The sequence below is a fragment of the Acomys minous genome (genome assembly GCF_964271855.1).
Source record: "Acomys minous genome assembly, chromosome: 15".
NCBI classification, from domain to species: Eukaryota; Metazoa; Chordata; class Mammalia; order Rodentia; family Muridae; genus Acomys; species Acomys minous.
This window is the reverse complement of record NC_140497.1, coordinates 5,797,096-5,815,270: the sequence shown is the minus strand read 5'-3', so window position 1 is coordinate 5,815,270 and position 18,175 is coordinate 5,797,096. Positions and strand designations below refer to the sequence as shown.

Genomic DNA, 18,175 nt, shown 5'->3' with positions numbered 1-18,175 from the left:
GCTGTGGGCTCCCTTCACTGTAGTCCCATCATGCTCTAGAACTTGGCTGGCCCCGTGTGGCCCTGGTGAGGGATGGTCAATTCACCAAAAGCCTGCTTAGCCATCTGTATACTCTTATCCCCCTGGCGAGATGTCCTTTCAGGAAAAATGAAATGACATGATGTCCTGAGCCGAAGCTGGCACTCTTTTCTGATAAGTGTTTCTTGGGAACTTGGTACGTCAGCCTCGGTCCCTCTGTAGGGAACCAGGTCCCTGGGTCCTACTTATGGGGCCAGAGGGCTTGAGTTTCTCTAAGAAGCCACCAGTTCTGTGGGTCCTCAGTGGGTGACTTGCTTCTGTGGGCAGTGTGGATCTCTGCGAGACGTGGGAAGTGGTCTGAGAAGACGCCCCCAAACACCTCGTGGTAGCCCCAGGAGCCGGGGCTGCTGTCAGGGACCTTAGAAACCCTGTTGTTGGACTTTGCACTCTTCACGGTGTCCCCAGGCAGAGGGACAGGTCCAGACACGTCCCACTGCTCTCGAGGAATCAAACTTGGCCATGGTAGCAGGGAAATCTGAGGTTAGCTATGTCAAATCCTGGCTGCTGCCTGTCTCAAGGCCCCATTTCCCCAGGTCCTGGGACCAGATTCTTAAAAAGCAAAACTGTCATTCCCAACTCTGTCTCCCCCTAGTGTAGGAAGAGCTGCTGACTGACAGGGCTGCGGTCCCACTCTGGCCACCTATAGGCTTCAACCTTTCCCAAACCTACCTTGTTTGAGGGTCTTTAGTGCTTACACCTCCCTTCCAACCCACCGACCCTAGATAGGAGAGAAAGGAAGTTTATGGGAACAGGAGAAGTAGACCTTTTTGGACTCAGTTCCTGGGAGCGATTCCCCTGGCGTAGTTGGCAGGATTTCAGCAAACCAGCAATTCAACCAACCTTGCTGCTGGAACCTGGAACAGCGGCCGGAACCTGGTGCGCCAAAGTGGTTCTCTCTAGGAGCTTCTCAAAGTGGAGCAGTGATCAGCCAAACAAAACCAAGACCCAAAAAGCCCCAGCCTCCTGTTTTGGGCTCTTATGTATCTCCTCTCAGAGTCTGTACTAAGATGTGATTCAGCTGGCAAAGACCACGCCCTCCCGCACGAGGTGGTTCATCTTCTAGTGGATAAACATCACCTGATCTCTCACGAGTCTGTTCCTCATCCCTCATTTGGGATCAAAACAAAAACATGTGTACATCCACTACATCCACCACATAATCTTAAAGTAGGTGCTTTTGAGGGAGCTCTAGAGACAGAAGGACGAGGGATGGCTTCTCCCTCATGGTGGAGAAAATCAGCACGGAACATATATCTTCAGTTCCTTGTTCCTGGGGGCCCCCAACTGTGCAGAGCCACCACTGGGTGGATGACCACAGATCTCCGAGAAGACAGGCCCTGGAGACCCAGGGACCCAGAGCCCTTAGCTGGGTGTGTGGTTCCCCTTTCCAGGTACTGTGCTTCTTGCTACATGGGCTCCATCCAGAGGTAGGATGGTCTGGATGGCTCTTCCTAGCTGCTTCCTGCCAAGGCTCCATAGCACACACCCACCTCACTGCACTGGTTCATCTGGGCCTCACAATCAGCTCCAGGCAGAGTGTGCAGGGCACACCAGCACACAACAGACCCTTGATGCTGGTCTTGGAAGTTTGTGGGCCCAGGTACCTCTTCGGGCTACCCACATGTCTGCAGGTAGCTCTGTGTGACCCGCTGCTCGGAGGAAGTCCTGCCTGGAACCATGTTTGTTCCAGGGTGAGGACCGGAGGCCCACAGCTTGCAAAGAGCCTTTGAGGCCACTGTGTGTTGGTCGCTAGAATGAGCCTGGTGTGGTGACCAGGCTGAGCACTCTGCTCTCCCTAGGACGGAAGGGGAGGTGGTGCAGCTGGGAGGGATGCAATCCATCTGCAGGTCGAATGCTGCCCTCTGGTGGCCGCAGCTGTTTCTGTCTCTTGACTCCTGTGGTTCTCCCCGCTCCTAAGGGCCCCTCATGACTCTCCTGGTTTTCCCGGCTCCTGAGGGCCCCTCCCCTGGCCCCTGACAGTTCGGCAACACTCATTTCCCACTTCATCTCTCCATCAGTTCTTCCCTGTGGGGAGTCATAGAGGCCTGGAAATCTACAGGGGCAAGTGAATTTGCTGACCTTTCAACCTTGGTAGAGCTCCTCCTGGAAGCAGTGAGGTATGACAGCTCCAGGGATGCGGCGGGGGTGGGGGGGTGGGCGTTGGGGGGGGCCAGGAGTGGCCTTCCCAAGTGTCAAATGAGGACTGAGCCATCACGGCAAGAGGACGGCCATGTCCCACCATGCAGAGAGGCTGGGTCTGTCACTTGGAGCAGCAGACAGCTCTGTAGGAGTCATGGCAATGCGAGGGCTGGTTAATGCCACCATGGCATTAATCCACTAAGCTGCTCCATCCATCCCATCTACTCCTTGTTCTTGGGCTTTGGCCATGCAAGGGACAGAACATTTCCTGTCACTCTCGCATTTGGCAGAAGTTTATCTGCAGGAGGTGTTGGAGCAAGGGACTGTCGAGGTACATCTGGAGCCAGGGAGGACATGTACTCTCTCCCTGTCCCTGTGTGGCTTCACAGTGGGGCCTCTAGGCTTTGCATTCCATCCCCTCAAAAGGACACTGTGTTATCTACTTTTCTATTGCTGTGATAAAACGCCACTATTAAGGCAACTTATAAAAGAAAGCATGTAGTTTGGCTTATCGTTTCAGAGGGCCAGAGTCCATGATGGTGGTGTGAAGGGACAGCCGAGAGCTCACATATTGATCCCCAACCGCAGAGAGAAAGCACCAAGAATCCCATGAGTCCTTGAAACCTCAAAGCTTGCCCCCAGTGACCTCTTCCAACAAGGCCACACAACCTGGGTAGGCTCCAGAGCCATCAGAGGCTGAGCTGTGCTCTGGGGACTGTGCCTTTCAAGTGCTGAGAGTGGAGTTGGAAGCCATTTGGGGACCAATGAGTGACCTTGGAAATGTACTTAGAGGGGCCCAGCCTCCTCAACTCTACGTGTGACACACTACAGATAGGGACCGAATCTGCTGGAACATAGAAAACACCAGTTTGTTCCCACTGTGCCACACACATGCTAAGGTAGGTGGATCTCTGGGGCTTGCTGGCCTACGTGGCATAATTTCAGCCCTGTGAGAGATCCTGTGTAAAAACAAAACAAACAAACAAACAAAAAATGCTGGGTGGCACCTGAGGAGGGGTACCTAGTATGTATTTTAGCCTTTACTCACACGCACCTGTGTGTCCCCCCATACAAACACACACACACACACACACACACACACACACACACACACACACACACACACACACGGGATGGGGGGATAAGAGAGTCAGCCAAATACTTAGAATATCTTTTATTGGTTGTGTTACACAGGGAGGTTGTAGAACAGCTTGTTACAGGGAACACAGTTGGGGAGGGAGGTGTTTACCATGACGCAGGTTGTGGACATCACTGTGAGTGACTTGCTAAGTGAACCTTCCAGCAGATGCTGGTGAGGGCTGGAGAGACCTCGTCTTTCCTGTGGGTTTGGCTAGAGCCAGAGCCTCGTGCCACTGTCAGGGTCTTAAAAAGGGCAGGTGCCATCATGTGGGGACTTGGGAGGTGGCAGCTATGGATTTGGTAGAAAACATTACTACCATCCCCTGTGCCAAGAAAACAGGACTAGATAGAGTACCCTGCAAGCATCCTTGGGTGGACACAGGCGGCAGTTGCCCCGGCAATCATTGGCCACACTCCTCTGCAGCCCTGAGGAGCCTGCCTTATTCCAGGAAAAGAGGAAAGAAGGTGAGCCACCTGCAGCCAGGGGAAACATAGGGACACAGTTATTGTTGGCTACACCTGATGGCATGATATCCCTGCCCTACATGGTGAGGGGTCCACGGGCAGCTCCAAAATGTCGCCTGGAGGAGGTGGGTGTTGGCAGGGCTGTGAGTCGTGGGTGGTAGAGCCCAGAGGAACCAGTGCCCACTTGCTGACAGACGACTGGTGTGAGTGCTGGTGTGCAATTGCTTTGGTGGTTTTGTTTTTAAAGAAAATATAAGATCAGCTTTGGGGGGGGCAGCATCTGAGGTAATAAGTTACGAGAAAGCACCAAGCTGGGTGTGGCCTGTAAATCCCAACACTTGGGGAGCTGAGGCAGGAGGTTTGCCACAAGTTGGAGGCCAGCCTGGGTTACGTAGTTCCAGGCTAGACAGGGATGAAAAGTGAGACACCGTCATCTCACACAACAAAGGAAATACAAAATACAAAATACAAAAGAATAAGCACCAAAGTGGCCTTCCCACCCGGCTGCTGGCGGGCAGGGCAGGGGGCTCACAGATTCTTCATGCACACTTGGCAGCGGCTGATGTGCGTGCGAATGAGGCCGGCCTTGAGCGTGTCGGCCGACGGCGTGCTCTGGAAGTTCTGCTCGGGGATGGTGGTCAGCCAGAAGCTGTACTTGTTGGAAAAGTAGTGGCAGGTCCCGCGGCCCCCGTTGCACTCGATGAACGGCGTCGCGCGGAAGTCCTCCAGACAGCTGCCGGGCGACACCAGTGACTGGCCGCCGCCCTCGTCCCCAGCGGCAGTGTGCTGTGCAGAGAGCAGAAGATGGCGCGCGTTAGGGGCCGCATGCCTGGAACACCTGGGCACCTCTGCCGAGGGTGTTATTTACGCACTTTTTGGTTTTTTTTGCTTTTTGAGACAGGGTTTCTCTGTGTAGCCTTGGCTGTCCTGGACCTGCTTTGTAGACCAGGCTGGCCTCGAACTCACAGTGATCCGCCTGCCTCTGCCTCCCGAGTGCTGGGATTAAAGGCATGTGCCACCACATACTTTTAAGGCAGAAACTCACTATGTTGCCCTAGCTGGTGTTGAAGTCCTGGACTCAAATGATCGCTTCTCTTAGGGCCTCAAGCGGCTTGGATGAAGAGCATGGGCCATCATCCTACTTTTTACAGGCTGGCTGTACACTTTCTATGTCTTGGAGGATGACCTCGAACTCTGGTCCTCCTGCTTCCACTTCCTGGGTGCTAGGCTTACAGATGTGGGCTCCTAAATCCAGGGCATTGTGTATGACAGACTGAGCCACGTCCAGGGTCCCTGTTTCCACTTTATTTTTTGAGAAGGGTATCTTTCCTTGAATCTGGTTCTTTTTGGCTAATCTGGCTGGCAAGAGCGAGCCCGGGACCTACTGTCTCCCAGCACTGGGATTACATGCATGCCCATCTCCCTGGCATTTATATGGGTGCTGGGGGCCCAAACTTTACCCACTGAGCTCCAATCTGCAGCCCCGATCGATCCTTTCAAATCCATGTATCCTTCCCGTGTCTCCAGCTAATGTATAGATGGGAGAGCTCCACCTGGCCCCACGCTCGGAAAAGTACTACGTACCATGAGGAAGGAATACCCGATCCACAGGCTCCGCCACCCAGCTGGGCAGTGGGGTATAGAGACATCTTGGCTGTGGACGGCGATGGCCACGGCCGGGGCCTCGCACACAGAGCAGCGGCTGATGTAAGGCTTGATCTCATCCTCAGCCACGGGCATCATGGGCAGCGGGGCCGTGGTGGAGAGCCAGTAGGACTTGTCGTTGCGGCTGGCATAGTAGCAGACGTCACCCGGGTTGCAGTACAGAAACGGCATGGTGCTGAAGCGCGTCAGGCAGGAGCCCGCCAGCCCTGTGTGAGGAGCGCAGGAGAACATGGCCCTGGCTCTGCCTCTGCTGCAATGCCACGAGGCACAAAGCTGGACCCTGGCTAGACACAGAGGTTCTCTACGGATGGGCAGGGGTTGCCTCCCAGTAAGACAGCATCCACCCTCGGCAAACCAGCAGGGTCTGAGGCCTGCCCTCATCCTCTGCTCCTGAGGCTATTTTTGGGTCCCACCCTTGCATGCCTTTTTTTCCACCGCACTGTAAAATGTACTGTGGGAAAGAGGCCACAGACAGGAACGGCCACATCGCTAGAGTCCAGTTGGTACATTTCCCAGAGCTGATGGCTCTGGCGTCACCAACACTGACTTATAGAACACTCCAGCCTTCCACATGCACTTTGGCCCTCTTGGGGGCTGGCAGGCAGAATCACCTACCCACTTTCACCTTGCATGTTTTGCGCTTTGTTTTGTTATGTTTTTTTAAAAAAATTCTCTTAAGTCATGTTCATGCCCTTTAAAGGCACACATATGCACATGCCTGCTTTTTTTTTTTTCTGAGTATCTGTGTGGAGAATTGACTTTAAGTCCATCCCTCATGTCTGTCTGCTTCCAACTTATGTTCTAGTTTTGGGTCAAAAGCAAGAAAATTGTGAGGCGACTGGTATCTCCAATGAGGAGGGCAGTGCTTGGTGAAAGTTACTTGTGAGACATGGATGCTATGTCAAATTAAAAGGCCCTATGTGAGGGTCCTGAAGCTGTGGGTGTGGTAAGACTTCTGTTTCCATGGTCATCTCAGCCTCTCCTAGGCCTGGAGGTGGTGGGCCGTGTGGCTGGGAGAAGTTCGTCTTTGGGGCTCACAGTTTCACAGTGACCACCATCAAGCCTGGGAATGAAGTTGGGGCTTGACAGCAATACCTACCGAGGTCCTGGTTGTGGGCTTTCTCCTGGCCCTCAAAATACAGCAGGCTGTACCCACTCCAGAGCTTGTTCATGCCCACGGGACACATGGGTTCCTGGTCCGTCTGGCTGTGTTTCACCAGGAGGTAGCCGATGCTGACACTGCGGCCTGGCATCCCTGGTAGGCCTGGGCTCCCTGGACGGCCTGGCTCCCCTAGAACCCGAGAGAAAGTGGCCACTGTTCAGCTGCCATGGGCCCTCAGGGCGCCCAGACAGGGGACATCACCCCAATTAATTCAGGATACCCCCTCTTCCTTCTTCCCAAAGCTTGGGGCCCAGGGTCTCTAGACCAAAAGCCTCATTAAAGATGATATAAATCAGTCTGGGAAGGCAACAGGACAATAGTGATGGCACCCATCAGGAACAGAAAGACAACAGGACAATAGTGATGGCACCCATCAGGAACAGGAAGACAACAGGACAATAGTGACGGCACCCATCAGGGACAGAAGGACAACAGGATAACAGTGATGGCACCCATCAGGAACAGGAAGACAACAGGACAATAGTGACGGCACCCATCAGGGACAGAAGGACAACAGGACAACAGTGATGGCACCCATCAGGAACAGAAAGACAACAGGACAACAGTGATGGCACCCATCAGGAACAGAAAGACAACAGGACAACAGTGATGGCACCCATCAGGAACAGAAAGACAACAGGACAACAGTGATGGCACCCATCAGGAACAGAAAGACAACAGGACAACAGTGATGGCACCCATCAGGGACAGAAAGACAACAGGACAATAGTGACGGCACCCGTCAGGGACAGAAAGACAACAGGACAACAGTGACGGCACCCGTCAGGAACAGAAAGACAACAGGACAATAGTGACGGCACCCGTCAGGGACAGAAAGACAACAGGACAACAGTGACGGCACCCATCAGGGACAGAAAGACAACAGGACAACAGTGACGGCACCCATCAGGGACAGAAGGACAACAGGACAACAGTGATGGCACCCATCAGGAACAGAAAGACAACAGGACAACAGTGATGGCACCCATCAGGAACAGAAAGACAACAGGACAACAGTGACGGCACCCGTCAGGGACAGAAAGACAACAGGACAACAGTGATGGCACCCGTCAGGAACAGAAAGACAACAGGACAACAGTGACGGCACCCGTCAGGAACAGAAAGACAACAGGACAATAGTGATGGCACCCGTCAGGGACAGAAAGACAACAGAACAACAGTGACGGCACCCGTCAGGGACAGAAAGACAACAGGACAATAGTGACGGCACCCATCAGGGACAGAAAGACAACAGGACAATAGTGATGGCACCCATCAGGGACAGAAGGAAAAGCACAGTGCCCACAGGAGTGCTCTGTGCATAGCAGAACTGGGGCATCTTGGGGTTAAGAGGTGTCAGGGAACAGCCTGTGCTGCTGCCCCCACCCTCCAGCAACGAGGCCTCTTCCTCCCAGGATGGCCACTTCTCCGACCAGCAGCTCAGGGCAAGCTGGGTTGTTCAGGGTTAGAATATCCTTCCATAAGAGTGAAACTTGCCCACGGCAACTGAGGCCTCTGGTTCTACCCAGGAGGCTGAGGGAGCATCTAGTCTGGCAGTCAGCAGCCACCTGGCCCTGTCACCCACCACTCTCCCTGAGCACATCCTCTCCTTGGTGGGTCACTGTCCTTTGATACTGGTGACATCCTTTGTGTCTTGTTTTATCCTAGCCGCCACTGCTGCTCAAGCCAAGCTTGGGCTGATTAAAACAAACATTTTGGCGTGTGTGTGTGTGTCTGTGTGTGTGTGTGTGTGTGTGTGTGTGTGTGTCTGTGTGTGTGTGTGTGTGTGTCTGTGTGTGTGTGTGTGTGTGTGTGTGTGTGTGTGTGTTTGTCTATGTGTCTGTATGTACAGACTGCTGCTACTTCTGGCATATTGCCTCTTGCATATGTACAAATCATTTTAAGAAATACCTCAGGCCTTTACAGCACCCAGGACATGCCTGGGTTGAAGCTGCAGCTGGGCTTGGGAGCTTTTGTTCCCAGCTCTGCTGGGTACCTGTCCATTCCTCACCTGCAGCCTGGCCATGGTGTCCCCACCCTCAGCAGAACTCTGTCCCACCAGCCACCTGTCCCCTACCTTCCTGGCCAACTGGGCCCTGGTGTCCCATGGGCCCTTGGTCTCCCCGGAACCCTGGAATAGCAGAGACACCACCTCTGCCCTGGGGTCCAACCTTGCCTGGAGCCCCACGGAAACCTGTAAGCATCAAATAAGAACGTGTTACTGTGCTTAATGACGTGGTGTCCAGGTGAGGAGGACAGGGGGTCTTTTCCCGGGAGGGCTATAGGGGCCAAGCCCAGAGCCCTACCTGGCTCTCCAGGAGGGCCCTGAGGCCCTATATCTCCCTGTGCACCAGGAAGGCCTCTCCTGCCTTGGGGACCCATGATTCCAGGCTGGATGGCAATCCTCTGGGGAACACCTGGGATGCCTGGTGACCCCATGGATCCAGGGGCGCCTGCAAGGCAAAGAGAGACCACGAGTGTCAGGAGCTACTTCGCTTTCCCCTGTTGACCCCACCTGCCTGTTCTCCCTGAAGGCACACAGAGACACATCTGAAAGGTCCCCACACGGACGTCCACCAAGTCTCTGGGCGTCGGCTGCCTACCCAGCTTCTCTCTCCATTCTTTGGAGAACAGGGCTTGTCCCAGGGTTGAGCTATCTGTCACCTCACAGGCTGTGCAGGCACCACTCACCTGGGAATCCTTGGTCTCCTTTGGGTCCTTTGGGTCCTCGTTCACCCACAGTCCCAGAGGGCCCAATGTTGCCCATGAATCCTTGCTCACCGTGGGGCCCTGAAATGAAGGCAGGAGTGTCAGGACCATTGCATGGCACAGGCTTTGCCGTCCCCCGTCCCCTGTCCCCAGCACTAGTCCCTTTATATGGACACTGTTACCTTTCTCTCCTGGAAGACCGACCACACCAGGCTGGCCCTGCGGCCCTGGGTCCCCGACCCATCCTTTCTGTCCAGGGAGTCCTGCAGTTCCAGAGCTCCCCTCATCGCCTTTGATTCCAGGAAACGCATTTGGCCCAGGTGGTCCCGGAGGGCCTCGGTAGCCTGAGGGTGTAAGTCACAGCGTGGGGGAGGGTTACCATCCTCAATGGACTTCATCCCTATGAAACTCAATCCTCCTCACCCTCCTTGACCCAGAAAAGCATTCTCCTCTCTGCCTCTGTGGGTGTCACTGCTCCAGGGACCATGTGTATTTCTCCTTTGGGACCGGGGAAACTTCTCTGAGCACTGTGACCTCATCCCTGTCATAGTGTGCATGTTACAAATGCTATCCTTTTATAGGTTGACGGTTGCACCACCATGTGTAAAGTGCATTTTGCTGACCTGCCAACAGTCACTTAGGCTGCCTCTGTCTCTTGACTGTTTTAAATAGCATCTCTAGGCAACACCGACATTCCAGGAACCACCAATGGCTTCGTCTTTATTCCATGTCTTCTCCTCCCTATTTTTCCTTTTCCTATTTGGGTCTCACTGTGTGTCTCACGCTGGCCTGAGCTGCCTTGTGTTGTAGATGTTCTTGCCTCCCCATGGTGCTGGGACGCAGAGGCATGCGACACCACATCTAGCTCTGTCTCTTTTTAATACCTAGCTGGTTCCTGGTGAGTGTGGCTGGTTACTAAAGGAACAGACACTAGAAAGTGGGGAAAAGGGGAAAACTTTGAACATTTCTGAGGCCACCCAGGCAGGTCAGGGCTTAGCCTGTCTTGCGATGTTGTGAAGACCACATTCTATACATGACCGGTGGTGACGACACCCGTCCCTTTGCTTGTCTGCACAGTGTGTGAAGTGACATTGCTCCTTTGTACACGCCATCACAGTCCCTGCTTACCATCCAAGCCAAATATTCCTGGTGCCCCTACATCACCAGGTGACCCAGAGATGTTGGACGGTGGAGAGATGCCCGGAAAACCCTGAAGTCCTGGGCTTCCAGCTGGGCCACGTGACCCTGAGGAGGAAAACAGGCTAATTTAGCACTATATGCCCACGTTCGAGGATTCCATTTTCCTCATGTGCTGTTCCTTCTAGAGGAATGGTGTCATGGAAGGCGAGATAGGTGTCCTCAGGACAAGGGTCATTTCAGGGGAGAAAGAGGCACATGACTGTGCTCAGGAGGCTGGAAGCTGAACTCCCCCTGCCCCACTAGCTCCTGCAGGCCACCAGCTACACCTAGAGCCCACCGTAGGGCGTGGTCTTCAGAGACTGCCATGAGAGAACAGAACTCACAAAGATGGGATGCTGAAGTCCATGAGCACAGCTACCCCCCCTACCCTCCCACCCCCCACTCTCACCCCTGCCCCCCCCACCCCCCCACCCCCGGCTCAGGGACTAAGTACCAAAGGCCAGCAGAAGGGAGAGCTTTTTCTTCACCAACTGAGTGGGGCAGGAAAGGGAGCCAACACTAGGGTAAAGCAAGCTGAGCCACAGAGTATAGTAATAGAGATGAGCGAAGAGTTTGCACCCATGGATTCTCCTCAGTGACCTCAGACATGCGGCTTCGTTCACACGCTGTGGGTTCTACTCACCGGGGGTCCCCCGCTCCCCTTTCTGCCCCGGATCTCCCATGGGGCCTGGCAGTGTGTTAGCCTCTCCTCGATCCCCCCTGTCTCCAGTGGGGCCTGGGAACCCTGGGTCTCCATAAACATCAGCACCTGTGGAAGAGTCACAACAGCAGAGGTTGACACCAGCTCCATCCACGCAGGGGAGGCGGCCTGTCCTGTGTGGTATGACAGTCCTCAAAGTGCGACGGAGACACACGTGCGGGCAGTCGCCACCATGTCTGCCAGCCCTGGCCTCAGCATCATGGAATCTGAGACTCAGAGCACTGTAAAACCTTCTCTCGATGGACAGTAAAACTCCGCCTCAAGGGAGTGAGAGATCATGGCAGCAGCTGGCTGTGCTGGGGGAAGCCATCCCAGTCTCCTGGTTCTGGTTCGTTCAGCTCTCTGGCTCTGCTCTGTCTTTATTGGGTTTTGGGAATTTGACCTTATTCAAAATATTCCCTGTTCACATGTCATGTGTTCAAAGCAAAGTAAACAGCAATATCTCTCAACAGTGATTGCCACAGCCTCTGTGGCTGCCACAACTTCACTCTGACTGCCACAGCATTGCCATGACTGCCACAGCCTCACAGTGGCTGCTACAGTTCCCCAGGATTGCAGTCAACTGCCCATTGAAACTGGAACTCAGATGTTAATGGGAACATGAGTGCATGAATTTCCCCGCAGGTAGCTGAATATTTATTAATGTAAAAACTCCATAAAGTATGGTCAGGTAGCAATTGTAAGATGATATTCCCCCTTCTTGTTTAAATATATTTTTACAAGTTTCCTCCCTGAACATAGATGATTTTTATGAACTGTAAAGAAGACCCCAGGCCAGAGCCCTCATCTCCAACACTGTGATGGGGCTGGGGGTGACGCTGGGTACCTGGGGATCCGGGGGAGCCTTTGGTGCCTGGCAGGCCGTGTAATCCACTGATGCCTCGGATTCCTGGAAAACCTGTGGGAAATTGGCTTCTCATTAGTCATGCCATGTAGGATGGCAGACGGCTCTGCCTGGGATTGGTCCCAGGACAATCCTAATGTGCTTTTCTCTGTGCCTGTGAGCAGCACTGACCTTCATATGACATGCACCCTGTCCCTCTTATGTGGCCCACAAGCCTGTGCATGAACACTTTTCAGACAGCTTAGGACTCTTAGATGTGGAAGGGGACAAAGAGGCACTGTCAGGGTGATGACTGTCGTGGCTATAACTGATTCATAAAACTGTGCTTGGGCCAGTGAGAAGACTCCCGGGTAGGGATGTTTACTTCTATGCCTGACAACCCGAGCTCAGTCTCTACATGGTACAAGGTGTCCTTTGACCTCCCCTACATGTGCCATGGCATAGCATGCACACACATGGTAATAAATGAAATTTAAAAATTAATAAAGCTTTGCTTGTAGCAGAGAGCCTGGTGTTACTTCCATTCTCTTGATTTGTGAGGTTAGGCATTTCTAAAGGACACAGAGCACAGGTGACCACTGGGGTTGGGTGTGGTTATGGGAACCCAGGGTTTTGTGTCAGAGTCTTATAACCTTTCACATGGGCACACGGCAGCCAGTGACAGAACATGAGGACACTTGTGTCTGTCCTTCTGACCTGCTTATGTACTGTGTAGAGTGGCCAGAGAGAGGCCAGAGAGCTCCTTGGGAGCTTCAGGCCACTTTTCTGTAAGCTTAGTCCCTCTCCGCTGAAGAGTGGCTAGCAGACCGCACTGCTGCGAACCTGCACTCGGAGTGCCCTGTGGCCAGGTAGCCCCTGCCACACCTGCCCCTGCCATACCCCTGGGGCTCAGAGATAGCAGCTGACAGTGAGGCTCCTACCATTGCCATCTGGCGACTTGGCCCTGAGTACTGGGCTCCCTTGTCTCTCTTCCCGGAGAGTGAATCTCTTACCTGGTAAGCCTGGTACCCCTGGCCAGCCGTAATCGCCCTTGTCACCGGGCACTCCGATCCGCCCAGGCTCTCCCTGTGGCCCTTGCAGCCCTGTGAGACCTGGAAAGCCTGTTGGAGAAATGTGCAGGTCAGAGACCTTGCAGGTGGAGCAGGTCATGTGTATTCCCTATTCCTAGGGGTTGCCAGAGCTCACGTGGCATCACCATGTACTGCTGGCCCCTGCACAGAGCCAGACAAGTGGGAAACATGTACAGGCCACTCTCCTGGGGCTGGGTGATTGCAGCAGAGGAGGAAATAGCAAAGGTGGCTGAGCACTTGCTCCTGGATGTAGGTGGCCGAATATACCCCTGGGCAGGCCAATACAGTCTTACCTGTCTGTCCTTTAAGTCCAGGAGAACCCTGGGCTCCAGCCATGCCTGTTATCCCAGGAAGTCCAATGTCACCCTCAGCTCCTTTCTCTCCAAAGAATCCCTTGAGACCTGGAACCAGAGATTTGCTGTGTGGCGTGAGTGTGCTTTCCATGGGTGACACATGCTGACGTGTGTGCCGCACCTCCCACCTCCCACACACAGGGGGGCTGCTTCTGGCTACAGTCACTGCCGGAAGGTGACAGGCAGAGATTTGCTGAGACTGTCCTCCAATTTAGTAAACAACGCAGACTCATCCATGCACGTTGGCTCTGAAGGCCTTAGCCACTCAACTGTAGTCTCTCATGACTTTTGCAAATACTAATATACTCGGCAAGCCGGGGCCCTGACACAATGCTCTGGGCTGCTGGTGACTAAAGAAACAACACTCATGTGTACCTGGTGTTCCGGTGACTCCCCGTTCCCCCTTCAGGCCTGGGCTTCCTGGTAAGTTCACAGTATCCCCAATATCACCTGCAACATGTAAGAGGAAGATGAGCTCAGGCCTTGCTGCTGGGAGGAAACTAGCGTTGGACCTTGGGCTGTGCAGTCTGCCTCCAAATGCCCGGCAGCACCCCGAGGGCCTGATGGCACCTCACATAGCCAGGGGCTAAGCTCTGGCCTCCCTGCTTCCACTGTCCCAGTGACACTCACCAAAGTCTCCAGTAGGGCCAGACTCGCCAAAAAGCCCTGCTATTCCGGGAGTACCCTTTTCACCCTATGAGAAGAAAAGCAAGGAAGCAATGTTGGGTCTTCATGCCCTGTAACACTGGGGCAGGGGCAGGGGTAGCTGGTGAGTTCTCAGGCCACCACAGGCAAGCACAGGGGACTTCGTGGCAAGCTGCTTGCAAATCTGTGGCTCGATCCCAGAGCAGAGGAGGGGAGTGGATCTCACAGGACAGGCTGAGCAGAGGTACCCCACTCACCCGGCTTCCTATGAATCCTGGGAACCCCGTAATTCCAGGAGGACCAGCCACCCCAGGAAATCCTGGCAAGCCTGGCGTGCCGGGGACTCCGATGTCTCCTTTGACTCCTTTGATTTGTCCGGGCCTCCCAGGCAGCCCAGGGATTCCAGTCAGCCCGGGGACCCCAGGCATTCCTTGGATACCTATCGGAAGAGCAGTCAGTAAGGCCTGGGGAAGGGTAGGACCATTCTCCCCGCACCTGCAACTGCATTCTGGGCACACTGCCCAGTGTCCAGAGCTACAGGCCACAACATGGAGAAGGGGGCACGGCTCTGGTATCAAGAACAGCCCTGAGTCCAGCTGTGTTGATGCTGAGGTGTGGGAAGAGACTTAAAGCACAAGGCTGGCTTGGCAGGGTGCAGGGCTGCCCTGGAGTCCAGACAAGGTGAGGACAGGGCTGGCGTCTCACCTTTTAAGCCCAGGTAGCCTTTCAGACCCATTGGCCCTTCATCTCCCTTTTCTCCTTTAATGTCCTTCATCCCTGGCAGGATGAGAGGAGGTGGTCCTGGCGGTCCCTGGTCCCCTCGGTTTCCTGGAAGGGAACAGAATTCCGTCATTTCCCAAGCCCCCCCCCCCGCCCGCCCCCAAATGGTGGGGAACCAGACACTAAACTGGTCTTGCCCTTGTGGCTGCTGAGTATGGGGATGGACGGTCAGGGGAGCCGCAACCTGGGAGGCCCCGGGAGCCACAGTGAGGAAGGGGAGGCTGCAGCGCTGACAGGCAACTGCATTTTAAATTTTAATTCATTTTGTCCTGAAATATCTAGATCAGCATGAAAATTATTTTAGAACACAGGTGGAATCTTGGAGGAAGCATTTGCTAGAAATTAGTTAAAGTTGTAACTTTTAGCTAGGTGCAGTGGGATTAGGGCTGGCTATTCCAGCCAGCGACCGGGAAGTTCAAGACCATGTAGGAAAGAGCAGGAGTCTGTCCCTCAAGAAAACAAAATGAAAAACTAAAATGAACAAACAAACCCAGTTCTTTGGGAAGTTTCTTTTCCAAGGAGAATCTGTTGGTAGCTCCATGTTTAATGGTCTTTCCTTTTGGAGCGCTGACTCTCTTGTGCCAAAGGCACATCTCCTTCTCTCTCTCTCTCTCTCTCTCTCTCTCTCTCTCTCTCTCTCTCTCTCTCTCTCTCTCTCTTTCTCTCTCTCTCAGGCAAGGTGGCTCTGTCTGTCCTTGAACTCACTATGTAGAGCAGTGTGACCCACTGTCGATGTGTGGAGGAGGCAGAAGGAGGTCTGAGATGTGGTCATCTGATTGGCTGTTTTCAGCATCCAGCCTTGTGTGTTCTGGGTGCTGAGGCCTGAGAGAGCCCTCCCAGCAGCATGGGCTGCCAAGAAGGCAAACCACTGTTCTCTGAGGAGGACCTTTCTGTTGTTATGTATTTGATGCTTTTGGGGTGGGCCACATGCTCTGCCACTGAGCTTCAGCAGCACTCCCTGTTCATGCTCTGTTTTGTTTTGTTTGTTTTTTAAAGAAATTTTTATTTTTGAGACAGGGTCCCACTAAGTTCCTCCGGCTGGGCTGGGTCTCACTCTGTATCCCAGTGGGGCCTCGAGCTTTTTAGCCTCTTGCCTGCACCTTCGAGGCACACAGGGTTAAAGGCGGCACCATCACAGCCGACTCGTTTGCTTGTTAATTAGCATGTACTGTATAAAACCATATGATTCATCAGGACATTTTCATCCACACACGACACACTTTCATCATGGCTGCTTATCCTTTTCCCCCTCCTGCTGGTCCCCTTTTTCTTTCTGTCCTTCTTTGTTTTGTTTTTAAAAACATTTATTTATTATGTATACAGTATTCTGCCTGCAGGTCAGAAGAGGGCACCAGATCTCATTATAGGTAATTGTGAGCCACCACGTGGTTGCTGGGAATTGAACTCAGGACCTCTGAAAGAGGAGTCAGTGCTCTTAACCTCTGAGCCATCTCTCTAGCTCCATCCTGTCCTTCTTTGTATTTTCATGGTGTGCACATGCATGCATACACACAGCTATGCATATCTATATCTATATATATACATACTTTTTTCATTCTACATATGAGAGAAAATGTGATATTGGATATTCGCCCTACTGAGTCTGACTTACTTAGCAAACACAAAGACCCCTGGATTTTAAGCTAGGCCATACCTTTAACACCTGGCTCGCCAGGCAGGCCCTTCGCACCAGTAACTCCAAAGAATCCAGCCTCTCCCTTGATTCCTGGGAAGCCTGGTCGTCCCTTGAGCCCCAGCATGCCCTGGAAGCCGTCCATCCCAGGTGACCCTCGATCGCCTTTGGAGGAAGAGGAGAAGAACGTTAGGGACCAAGTGTGTGGGACACATCAGTCTCCTGCTAAGACCCTTACCCTGAGCAAGGATTTCTGGGAAAACTGCTTCTAAGAGCCGGAGGATGCAGGGCCCAGCTGTCTGCAGATAAGAGCCCATAGAAGCCAGTACGAGGGTGGCACAGGAGAAAGGTCCCATGAGGAGTTTAAATTGGTCCCACAGATGAAAGCAACCTAGCTGTGTTCACAGCATGGGCCGATGCCAACGGCGGTGGGGAAGTTATTAAGGTACTTCCAGTAACTTCCACCCATGAAAGGTCACTCGCAATTGTTTGTGTGTGAGGTGTTCAACTCCAGAGACTAGGTGTTCAATAAAAACACCATCATGGCTGGGCATGGTTGGGTACTCGGGAGGCAGAGGCAGGAGGATCTCTGTGAGTTCGAGGCCAGCCTGGTCTACAAAACGAGTCCAGGACAGCCAAGGTTAACACAGAGAAACCCTGTCTCGAAAAACCAAAAACCAAACCAAACCAAAAACCAAAAAACCAAAACACCATCGCCCTGGGATCTGAACCTGTTTCCACCATTCTAGGTAAGGTGACAAACTGGCTTGCTGAGGGACATTAAGCAGCACCAGCTGGGGTCCTGTGGCTTCAGGCCTGCAGGTGTGTGAAGCCAGCTGCCAGCCAGCTGTGGGGACGCCCCGGGTCATCCTTGCTTGGCCCCACACTTACCTTTTTGCCCAGGGTTGCCAGGCATCCCTGCCATCCCTTTAAATCCGGGGCTTCCAGGATGACCACGCTCGCCAGACATACCAGCGTCACCTCTGTCTCCAGACAGGCCTTTCATGCCCACAGGGCCTGGGACACCAGGGTCACCAGGCTCACCCCTGTCTCCAGGCAAACCTGTTAGAGAGAGAAGCAAAATTAAAAGCGGAGTAGGCCCCCCCATTAGGCTGCCTTTGAGAAGGTAAATTTCCTTGGGAAAAAAACCCAGAGACTGTCCTGACTGAGATGATGGGCCTGTGAGGCCTGCGGGGAGAGACTTCCTAGAGAGGTCGCTGTGGCAGAGCTGAGGCTGACTGTGAGTGTGGCTCTCTCCACGGATGGGTCTTTGTTCCATAAACAGGGATCCGTGGTGATGGGATGAAGCGCAACAGGGGACTGCCGGCTTTGATAGGTACAATGACCCAGGGTTAGCCAAGAGCTCAGGACTCAGCAAGAGGCCGATGCTTGGTAAGCCCTGATTCTCTGGTCGGTCCTGATCCTGCAGACTAGTACTGTCCCCTCCATCCCCCCCCCCCATCCCTTGCCACCATAGCAAGGAGCTAGTGGGTTTTAGATGCCCCCCTAATTACATTTGTCTATTTCAAATCTCCACTGGCCCCCAGCTTGGCATTCATTACTTTCTACCCCTGCCTACCTCTGTACCCAGA

At 53.5% G+C, this 18,175-nt stretch overlaps 1 protein-coding gene across 1 annotated transcript in view; it reads right to left on the bottom strand.

The window, feature by feature from the left end:
• Positions 1-3,376: 3,376 nt before the first annotated feature.
• The window catches only part of COL4A2 (collagen type IV alpha 2 chain), a 133,260-nt gene continuing 118,461 nt past the window's right edge, over positions 3,377-18,175 (bottom strand). The window contains exons 31-48 of the mRNA XM_084759270.1: positions 17,475-17,645; positions 16,605-16,748; positions 14,876-14,998; positions 14,428-14,609; positions 14,156-14,219; positions 13,901-13,975; positions 13,466-13,573; positions 13,095-13,202; positions 12,085-12,156; positions 11,181-11,306; positions 10,487-10,603; positions 9,541-9,702; positions 9,341-9,439; positions 8,956-9,102; positions 8,727-8,843; positions 6,587-6,778; positions 5,407-5,693; positions 3,377-4,608 (exon numbers count right to left, since the gene is read on the bottom strand). Of these exons, the coding sequence (XP_084615396.1) occupies positions 4,351-4,608; positions 5,407-5,693; positions 6,587-6,778; positions 8,727-8,843; positions 8,956-9,102; positions 9,341-9,439; positions 9,541-9,702; positions 10,487-10,603; positions 11,181-11,306; positions 12,085-12,156; positions 13,095-13,202; positions 13,466-13,573; positions 13,901-13,975; positions 14,156-14,219; positions 14,428-14,609; positions 14,876-14,998; positions 16,605-16,748; positions 17,475-17,645 (2,552 nt within the window). The 3' untranslated portion in view covers positions 3,377-4,350. The remainder of the gene's footprint in view (positions 4,609-5,406; positions 5,694-6,586; positions 6,779-8,726; positions 8,844-8,955; positions 9,103-9,340; positions 9,440-9,540; positions 9,703-10,486; positions 10,604-11,180; positions 11,307-12,084; positions 12,157-13,094; positions 13,203-13,465; positions 13,574-13,900; positions 13,976-14,155; positions 14,220-14,427; positions 14,610-14,875; positions 14,999-16,604; positions 16,749-17,474; positions 17,646-18,175) is intronic.